The 11,560-nt window shown below is 27.3% G+C and overlaps 1 protein-coding gene across 2 annotated transcripts in view; it reads right to left on the bottom strand.

Moving 5' to 3' along the window:
- LOC100158671 (ADAM 17-like protease) overlaps positions 1-8,432 on the bottom strand; it is a 66,758-nt gene extending 58,326 nt beyond the window's left edge. For both annotated transcript variants that reach the window (XM_029490148.1, XM_029490149.1), the window contains exons 1-5: positions 8,251-8,432; positions 7,629-7,809; positions 4,632-4,730; positions 4,385-4,555; positions 1,169-1,359 (exon numbers count right to left, since the gene is read on the bottom strand). In XM_029490148.1, the coding sequence (XP_029346008.1) occupies positions 1,169-1,359; positions 4,385-4,555; positions 4,632-4,730; positions 7,629-7,753 (586 nt within the window). In that variant the 5' untranslated portion in view covers positions 7,754-7,809; positions 8,251-8,432. The remainder of the gene's footprint in view (positions 1-1,168; positions 1,360-4,384; positions 4,556-4,631; positions 4,731-7,628; positions 7,810-8,250) is intronic.
- Positions 8,433-11,560: the final 3,128 nt, after the last annotated feature.

Here is an 11,560-nt window from a genome sequence, read left to right as displayed (position 1 = left end):
TTGCTTGGTGTCATTCAGTCAAATTTGTTTTAGACACATGTTTAAGAAGTCAAAATGACTTTTTAAAAATTTTGTTTTATCTGAATTTCATATTTAAAACATTTGTCGCCCATTTAAAAAATAACAAGTTGTATTGAGCATGCGCACACTGAAAGATATAAGTATTTGAAAAATCATCAAAAAATGTTTACTTTATGTATTCTTTAATTCCTCCCGAAAACCCCATAACAGTCCGAGGTCACTGGTTTGAAATATTTTGTGTTACCTTTGAAAGAAAACACTATATAGTGAAAAATTAATATTCATAAATTTCAATAATAATAATCTAATTTTTAAATAATTTATTTAGGTAAATATAAAATATTTTACTAATATCATCTTATGATATACATTCATCACATATTTTTGTGCATCAAAATATTGAATATATTTAAGTATTTAATACTTGATGAAGATTTAAACAAATGTTCACTCTAGGTTGTGGTTTGCACTAAAAACAAACAGTTTTGACGTTAATCGTATATTTTTTTTAGAAATTTATAGCATCAGTTAAATTTGATAATAGGAATATTATATTCTTCAGTTAAACCGATTAATAAATCTGGATGTTTGAATGAAAAATTACAATTAATAGACTGTAATCATTCTCTGACTGTTGTCCTTTTCATGAGAATTGTGAGATAATCTTTTTCAATAGGATCACCGATCAACGTGCTTCTTTCATACATATATATTTGCATGCTATACATCATACAACCTATAACAAATATTCTAAAACCCAAAATTGGAATCTTTGTGAATTTGTATACTTAATGTGAAACTTAATTACATTAAAATAAAAGTAATTCATACAATTATACAATTATAAGCCGTAATTCATAGGAATTATTAGTAATTTTGAAATTTAAAATTAAATTTAATGCAATTTAAAGTCAAAAGTATGTGCTGAACAAAATGTCTGAATATAAAATATAATATGGATAAAATCCAAGTTGATTTAGAAATAGTTTTAGTTTAGAATTATTTTTAAAGAACCAATAACTTTTTTCATTTGTAATGGATTTAGAAGGGTTTATTGTAAATTTTGGAGTACAAGCTTAAAATATTAAATTAATTTATTAGTTTGTTGCAGATAAAAAATACTTTGTCTATCATAAATACCACCTACCTTTTGATCTATTACCAGCTACTGAATCTTCTACTACATAAGCTTTACGAAATGAATCATTTTGCTGAATGTCAGCTCGTATCATTTGAACTCTAATGATTTTTAATTTGTCATTTCCAAGATCATGCAATACATCAGTTTCTGGTCCTCTAAACACAGGTTTTTCAGGAGCACTTTGAGACATGTGGTACCTATTAATAAATACATAAATATACACTAATACATATTATATTATATAAACACTATACATATACACTACAGTATTATTTTTCATTTCAAAAGTTGTCTTAAAAATTACAAAAAGGAGATAACAATCATTACGCCTATTATTAGGTTATTAATTGTCATTATTTATTGGTTGTTTATAAGATGAATCTAAATGCCTTAATTTCATGTGTAAACATCACTTAATTAAAAATTATCTATACAAATTTAAATTTCCATAGAAAATAAGATTCAATAAATTAATTTCCATCCTATATTAAGACAACAGTAATTAACAAAAAATACATTGATATAAGTTACCCATGGCAGATGAATTTTTCATTAAGTATTAAAATAATCAATGATGTGCTTACACATTATAGGCAGCACAGTTTTTATGCTTCCAACATTAATGTAACACAATGTTAAAAAGAGGTATTAGAACAGATGAACAAATTATTCAACTTACGATATTTTTTTATCAATTACTAAAATAAATTAGATTAAGGCCAGTTTATATAGTATAATGTCCAAGTCTCTGCATATTCACATTTATTAATATACCAGTAATTCAAATATTTTCAATAGTAAAATTGTGAGTTATAAAAAATTGTTAAGCATTTCAAATATTAATTTATACATAATATATTCATTATGGTCACAAATAAAAAATACAAAATAACAATACACTTAGAAAATTTGTATAGAATCAAATTGTTGTCTAATATAAATCAATTGCACTTTTATAAAAAGCTTTTCATCAGTTTACTATATTTTACTGTTACAATTAATCCAAACATAACAGTATAATACATTGAAACATTTCATATTAATTAAATTATTAATTAGTTTAAATATAAAACAATTAATTCAAAGATTGATTAGAAATCAATAGAAAAAATAAAGAATCAAGATTATTATTTATACACTAGGGATAATAACAAAATAAAAGGTAATTAATATATACTTCTTTTCACGAGATAACCGTTTCGTGCATGTTGAATGACTCACATTGCTTGTTTATCTGTGAAATTCCCTCCACACAGTATACGAACATATGTGTTTTGATAGGGGATGCACAGTGGTGGCGACTGGCTTAGTTTCAAACACAGTACCATTCTCTCGTAAAAAGAGTATTAATCTTATTATTAAAGCGCTTTCCACTGATAATTGTTTAAAAAAAAGTTGATAACATAAAATTAATTTTTAATTTTCATAAAACACACGTAAAATAATATATTATGTTAGAATATATTTTATTTTGGTTTAATATTCAATTTCATCAACAACAAGAAAAGAAAGAAACTGCTTCAATATCTTTATTTTTGCTTTTTTCATTTCCACAATAATAAATGTACAAAGCTAATACCAGCCTACATAGATAACAGAAAGATAGGTAAAACAGTATAATGTCCTATACTATGGGGATCCAAACTTTATTCGAGGGCCATGTAAAAATTGAAAACTCTTGCTCGCCAAAACATAAATAATAATCACATTAACAATTTTGAAGTTTATAGAAATTAAATTAACATAATATAATATAAGTGTAGGTTTTTAATGTTTATTATGACATACTATTTTTTTTTAAGAGAAGTGTAAAGACACATTTAAATTTAGTATAGTGTAGCTCTCTTTACTTAAACTTATTTATTCATTATTGCCCATTGTCGTAATGATTAATTCTGAATATAAATATAATTTTACTTCATAAAAAAAAAATAACTAAGTTAGCGAGTTCAGTAACGCTTAGTTGACTTATTAGCAGACGTTAGTTTGGATATTCATGCTCCATACAAACAATATAATATGGGATGAACAAAAAAACTTTTTCCTGTTAATGCCAAGATATTAAAACTCCAGATTTTGATATTAAAAAATAGTAGAATAATCAGCGTAAGTAACAGACATATTATGGGCTACTATTTTGCTGATTTATTTCGCATTCACTGAATATTTATCTCGGGTTGTCCCGGACTTTAATATGAAAGAGCTCATCAAAATTCCGTATTATGCATCTCTACTATTTTATTTACAAATTGGGATATTACATAATTATTATTACGTATTTCAAATTAGGTAATTATAGAATTAATTAAAATGTATTTACTATCTACACAAAATTGAATACATTTAAATATAGGTAACAGAATTAATATTTTCTATAACTAATTCCAAATAATTTAATATATTTTTAATTGATTTTATTGTTTATATTTTATTTTCTTATTATAATATTATGTGACAATACATTTTTTTTAAGAGGATGTCAGCACACTATTTGTTTTCTCTGTTTGACCCACACGCAACATACCAAATTTACATTTAGCAGAACCAACCCTGCGTTTTTACTTTTGATATTAGAATAAATTCATCTTAAATATTTTTAAAAAACCAACACAGGGACACAGGTAATATTCTTAGCTTGAAGTTTGATAATAGGTGAATTCACTCTAACATTAAAAGTAACAACACAGGGTTGATTCTGGTAGATGTGAATTTGCTATGTTGCGCGTGAGTCCAAAAGAGAAAACAAATTGTGCACCGAAATCCCCTTAAAAAATGCATTGTTGCATATTATAATAAGAAAATAAAATGGGGATTAGGAAATTAAAAAAAATAATTCCAGTTTACATACATGCTCAAATTTCAATAAATTTAGATTTATTTTGCTAACAAGCCTACAAGTTTATTAAGATTCAAAATATCATGACCAGATATCACCTAATATGATCAATAGAATATTAGAGTCAAATATGATATTATAAATAATAATCATCTATAAAAAATGATTATTGGAGTGATACTACTTGCTTGAAATTCTAGGTATGTTGTATTTTAAATGCTTTATTTAAATTGGTTAAGTAGTAAAAATAATATTCAAGTTTTTATTTGATAATAATTATTTGTTTTGGTTAGGTACCTATATCAAATTTAATTTTACTAATATATTTTTATGATTTTAGCATTTAATTTAATTTTACACACAATATTATCATATGTAAACCATACCTATCAGCAGAAGGTACGAAATGTTTCACAATACTTGCACCTTCGCCTGTGTCAGGTTTCAATTTATTTCCATTTTCTCGAAATATATTCACAGAAGTATCTAAATTCTTATATACATTGTCATCATCATCATCATCATCAGTTAATATGATTGGACTATTAACTACTCTCCTAAAGTGACACACAATATTAAGTTTAGTGTAAACATAAACCCCTAAATGTTTAAAATAATTTACTAAGTACTAACATAAGTATTCTGGGAGTATTTCCAGGATGTACAATTCCATTAGATTTTTTGATATTATCTTTGATATGAGGTGATCTTCTTCCAGAACTAGAATCACACCTATACAATCAATGATATTTAAAATATGATATTGATCAGTAAATAATTTTTTTTAATAACTTTTTAATGATAAAATAAATTTCAATAATAATTATTACAAATGTAATAAAACACAAGTTTTTAGGTTGTATTAAGCTCAACTCAGTTTTAAAAACATAATCATTTAGTTATTAACGCACTTTCGATGGCTTGGTGCCAAAGTAAAATAATAACAATATCCAACTGATAATATTAAGCAAAATAAAAAATAAAAATGTCCATAATAAAAAATAAATAATACATAATAAACAAAATGTCTGTTTTAAAATATACAAAATAATAATATTAATATTTTTAATTTTGAGCAATCTTAGACTTTTGGAAATAATTCAATAATTTTATCATTTATTTATATTGTAATTTATTATGCTATTAGAAATATGTACTAAGTTGAACTAGTTTTTGTCAAAAACATTGAATTTATGTAATAATTATCATATACCTATTATAATTGTTATTAACTTATAATTTAAGCTGATACATTTTCACATGCATACCAACTTTATGGTACCATCATTGTATCAAATCCTGCAGAAGCTGTTCAATATGTTATTAGTGAACATTTCATATTGGTTAATTAGCATAAATTCATTAAATTCCAGTTGAATTTCCATGTATTTGCAATTTGTATACTGTTTTTCACAACATATATACGTGGTCCCTTTGAGTCGCATTAAGGAATTTCTATTGTGTAATAAAATATGAATATCTAACCTATAATATTATTAGTCTATTCAAGTTAAGAACTGTACTCGGCAGCCGACTTGTATGCTGTATAAACTAAGGGTGTTCGGTTAGGTACTGGGTGAGTTAAGTTCAATCAAGGATATATTTCTACATTAACAGACATTTTTTTTTTTTTGAACACATGAAGTTTGGTAATTTGAATATGACAGTTAAGTCAGAATTCTGGACTCTAACTTAGTTCATGAGTATATCACTTAGAAATTAGTAGACATTATGTGTGTTATGTACTAATCATTTTCTCATTATTATTATGTTGTGTGTTAATTATTATTTATATTTTATTTAAACTTGCGTTGCTACTTGTGGTGGTATTACCTAGCAAACCGAACGATATCTTCGTTTATAATTTTTCTAGCGAGAGCAGCAAGTGAGTGACCACGCCAGATGGTATAAATGTATATAATATAAAATTAAAAAAAAAATTAACTTGAGCTAAACTAGAATTGTTCAAAAAAAAAATATGTACCTAATTTATTAATGATTGCCTTAATCCATGATCAAAATTAAGTTTAGCAAATAAAATCGTCTTTTTAAAATCATTAATTTAAAAAAAAAAGTGCAAAAAAACAATTTTCCTATGAGAAGATCGAACGCTTTATAAATAATTGTAAATTAAGCGATGTTGCCAGTGCACAACACTTCAAGTAACACAAAAACGTAACATGATGGGTATTTAAGGATAAAAATATTAACTGAAAACTTTGGTTAGCTTTAACTTTGCATCTAAGTTTGTGTGTAACTTCTGATTTTATCAACATTAATTTCATCAAAAAAATTACTAAGTCCACAAAAAAAAGGGGGCACACCAAAAAGTAAGATGTTCCCAACCAAGACCTCTCCCTTTATTTTTTCCGATGCACACAACAGTTATTTATTGTTTATTTTATACAGTCAACTATATTATTATAAGAAACTATACAGTTAATACGATACCTCAATAAAAATTATAATAGTGGTAAGAATCAGTAAGATTTTATCAAGTAAGCAGATGACTGAATAGCTAAAATGTATATTTACCTAGCACGTGTTTAACTGATTACCCCGGTGATAAACTAAAAACTATAGTTTAATATGTGAAATCTGAAATTCATGAAACTATTAAAGTAGGTACCTAGGTATGTATTAACTATTTAATTTAAATATTTATTTAAGTTCAAGTAGATAGGTACCCATTTATTTGTGATTAGCCTAAAACTATTTCAATATCAAATGTATTGAACAAAAAAAAAGTATTTGTATTTATACTTAAATACATACTTCAGAAAGTATTAGAATAGGTACTTATTTCAAATAAAAATGACACCAAGTAAATACTTTGTTAAATACATTTGAAAATTAGTCTTAACAATACTGCATGCCATCTACTAATAATTACTAGCCATCAAGTTTAGTTATTGTCACCTAATGACAGCAATTACTAATAACTAATTTTAAAAAAGAAGAAAACTCGACTTGTAAGAAATATTAGTATTATGAATAAAATATTTATCAAAGAAATACAAGATATACTAGATATTTATATTGGTATAAAATGTTATTTACAACAACTGAACATGCGATGCTGCAAGTTCATATTTCATTCAATTTTATCTTAACACATATTTGATATTACATAATATATATTAATATAATATCAGTCATAAATTAATTTGCACCTATACAGAGGTTTTTAAAATGTCCCAATACATTATGAATTCCAAATTAAATAGTTACTTTAGACCAGTGATTCCCAACGTTGTTGACACTATAGACCAGGGATTTAATTTTAAATAATAAATAAATAAATCACAATAAGGTATCTATACAAATTTTGATACATACAAGGTATTTCTTATGATTGACTTTTGATCTGTAAGAGTAGGGAATTTCCCAAATAGAACATATTTTTATAAATTTAAATACAACATTATTTAATAAAACAAGACAAAAAAATAAATAATAAAATCAATTTTATACCCTAAAATAAGTATGTACAAAACAAATTCAACAATTGTTTATGTAACATTGTTGTTAAATGTGTGGGGTACCTAAATAAGTAAAATTAACTATAGATACTTGAAGCAAAATTAATAAAAATTAAATAAAAAAAGTATAAGTATTTTCAATATTTACGTTGAACGTGAAGATCCTGCAATTTGATAATCATTTCTAGGTTGCCGTGGTGGTTGTGGTGGTGGTGAAAAACGACCACCAGAATGACGACTTGATGGTCTTGGTTCTTTTCCTCGTTTAGGCATCCTCCAATATTTTGTATCGATCACAAGTCAAATTCACATAAATCGCACACAATAATCTAAAAGGAAAACGTGATAAGACACATGACGATAATGAAGTCAGTGTTAACCAAGTAGCTACAGAGCTAAATTATTACAACATTAATTCGCTGACCACATTATACAATTTCTATGCGCGACCAGTGATTAGCATTAAGCAATCGTAGAAATAGGTACACATTTTTGAATAGTATTAACAAACAACCGAATAAAATGAATAAATGGTACAATGCATTATTCAACATTGTTTATGTTTTAAAATTATTATTATTATAATAATTAATAATCATGGAGGTATATAGGGTAGTATTAGGAACGCGATCCGATACCGATGTAAGAATTTCATTTTCGAAAAAATTAAAACAACTGATCGGACACCATCCAAAATCGATCACCATAATGCAAATATAAATTCTACGATAAAACGAACGAACAAAAATGTAACATTATTCTGAACTCACGTAATTTTTTTTTGAAACGCGAAACGCCGGACAACGACGATCTATAGCCTAAGTTAAACTACAACCACACGCGACTTGTTGCAGCAATGAGCACTGGACAACAAATGAAATGACGCCATATTGATTATCAAAAATCAGGCATTCAGCCATTCAGGGCACCAGGCGGCAGCATTTGTCAGACGTGTGTTGGGGAAGTGGGAACACTCTGCGCAGCGTGTCTGCGTGACGTGCCATGAACCCCGGTCACGCGGCTCTGCGCAGAAGTTATTGATATTGCTTTTGGTAATTGGTAGACTATAGACAATATGTCGTGTGAAACACTTTCCCCGCGCGACATTATGTCGTGCACAATATTGTCTCTTGCTGAAATGACGAATGACATTCAAGAATGCGGCTCATTCCCATTTTTTCTTTAATCAATAATATTAATTCAAATTTAGATTTTTAGAATCACTTAATTGGAAACACCATATTTTTGTACCATATTCCTGAAATTGTTTGTATTACTCATAAGCCGGGCCAGTGGGCCACCCTATTAAAAAAACATTGATAGTTGCGTGCCGACATATCGAGTCATGGGATGACCGGTCTATTAGTAAAAGGTCAATTATGGTAGTATGGAATTATACTTGGGGAGATTCCTATAGCGAAATAAACTTCTGATTTTCTAATGAAAACCCCCTTTTTTATTGCACCTTAGTGGATAATTATGAACGTTTTGATGAATATTAAATCTTATTCAAAATTCAAACGATTATACGTTCTCAGTTATTTAAATGTTTATGCTAAAGATAATAGTCCTTGAAAATGGTTTTACAAAAATGTAAAATATATAATATAGATAATAATATTGGATTGGATCTATTATATTTTATTAAACTTGGACTATTATTAAAATTATAAATATTGATGGATTATTATTATATTACAATTACCTAACTACTAACATTTTTAAATCCCTATAACCACCATAACTCAATTATTACTTATCTATTAGTACACAAAGTTAAATAAACTAATTGTTCAAATTGGGATTTTGATATCATCAACATTTTCTGAAAAATTATCCATTTATTAATTCGTAGAGAAAATGGGGATTCTTATTAGATTATTTAAATCAGGAGCAAATTATCTATACCTACAGGACACTAGGTACCTACTTAACTAAGATCAAAAATGTAAGTACCTATCTAACTAAGAATTCCAGTAATCTGATATTTTAAATAACTTCATTAATGAAGAAAAAATAATAATATTATTCAGGATTAGCTCTTTAGCTGTAGGCGCAATTGGGGAGGAGGGAGTCTTTGAGGGGCGTAGCGTCCCGTCAATTCAACAGTTTAACTTCACAATTATGAATTAGTCTTCTTTGTCGTCATAGGTAGGTATTTGTAATATTACAACATGATATTTTACTATTTTCCAATAGTTTCCATATTAGGTACCCATATCACGTCTTTTAAAGGTTTAATCAATAATCATTACTAAATGCACTAAGATAGATAAGAATATATCTATAGCATGAAGACTAGATTATGCTAAGACACAGAAGAGTAAAGAATGTCTAGAATAAGGAGACCATAGACCTATACAAAGTATAAGCTAATGGCTGCGCATTCCACTCCTCCTTGCCATCAATGCTAGGTGTTCATATAACCATATTACTGAGAGAACATAAAGCCATAAAGGAGCCGGAATAAAACCCATATAAGGAACTGTGTACATTTTACTACTTTTTTCTTTTCTTACTCACTCTATATCGTACCCCTGACTTCTCTCTCTAAGCACGCTGTCCATCAGTTTATATATAGGTCTATGGACCAAACTACGCGTCTCTGCTTCTCTAGGGCTAAAATCAGCTGCCAGTTTTCGTGTCGCCGACTATAGATATAGTGTTAACAGATTGTAGATTTTAATTATTTACACAAAAATAAAAATAAAATTTGTGAAATATACGCATATGAACATGTATAAATGCACAATCGTACAAGGCTACAAAATCTAGAGAAGGTCATGGTTCAAAATAGGTAATCCTTATATTTTCCAAAAAAACGCAAAAACATGAATAATTTCTATACGGGTTCAAGTAGCAACCCTAGCGTACGCAGCATAGCCTGTGGCCGTTTAATCGTGCGACTCATTTCGATACGTTTTTTCATGTGGGCGGCCATACGAGTTTGGTGTCCTAATTCCTTAATAGTAATAGTAATATTATATTATTCTGCCCTATGGTGATAAGTGATAACTGATGATACAGTACCGTAAATGGGGATGACTTTGATATACCGGATTTATTTCATTAAATTGTAATATTGTATACAGTATACGGTGGCTCAGTGGCTGCACTTCATGGAAATAATTAATTTGTATGGTTCATGCATAGACGTATTAATAAATGTATTAATATGTGTATGGGTTTATGCCAATAATGAAATATAGCCATATAATAATAAAGGTGAAGTTCCGATTTCTTATCAATTATTATAACCGTGAATTGTGTAATGTGTATTATATCTCATCGTAATTGTTATTTTGAATGAAAAATAGGTAACGTCATTTAATAGTTAGGTTATCTGCACAAAGTAAATATAAAAGTTATATAATTTATACATATCATTAATCATTATGATTCAAATCAGGTACTGTATTATGGTTATGTGATTTTCGCTCAACATGTTGTTAGCAATTAAGGAGCAATTTAGGCATATAACGTTTTTTATCGAAGGATGACAACTGTCATTGACATTGTAATTTTACTTTTGTCACAATATTATACTATGTTAGTAATAATAATATTGGGTGGATGAACTATCATACAAACTTCAAAATTGTGAATACCTAATATAATATATTTTATGGGATCTATGAATATTACTCCCCGCCAAGCCCGGATTAAGACATTTTGTGGCCCAGGGGCCAAAGTTTTAAATGTACCTATATATTGTGTTCCTGGGTGAAGTGACCAGCCGACGTCATATAAAAGTATACCAAAAATGATAAAGAAATAGCCTTTAAAGATTGGGTCTAACTTTTTTATTTTTTAAGTTATGGGCAAATTTGTTTTATCAAAATCATATATATCACGCATTTGTTTATGTATTTTTCAAAAGTTTTTAACATTTTTATGTATTTTTTTTTTTATTTTAAAGCTACTTAATTGTCCTATCAACACTCCAAAATACGCAATTTGAACTAGAAAATGCACTATTTATTTTTATTAAATTTAAAAAAGTAGAAAAAAGTTGGGCAAAAATTACCATTTTTAAAAGGAAATCCTATATTATTCCAAATAATTAATTACCTGGGTATG

Source organism: Acyrthosiphon pisum, chromosome A2 (assembly GCF_005508785.2).
Source record: "Acyrthosiphon pisum isolate AL4f chromosome A2, pea_aphid_22Mar2018_4r6ur, whole genome shotgun sequence".
Taxonomy (NCBI): Eukaryota; Metazoa; Arthropoda; class Insecta; order Hemiptera; family Aphididae; genus Acyrthosiphon; species Acyrthosiphon pisum.
This window is presented reverse-complemented; position numbering and strand designations above follow the sequence as displayed.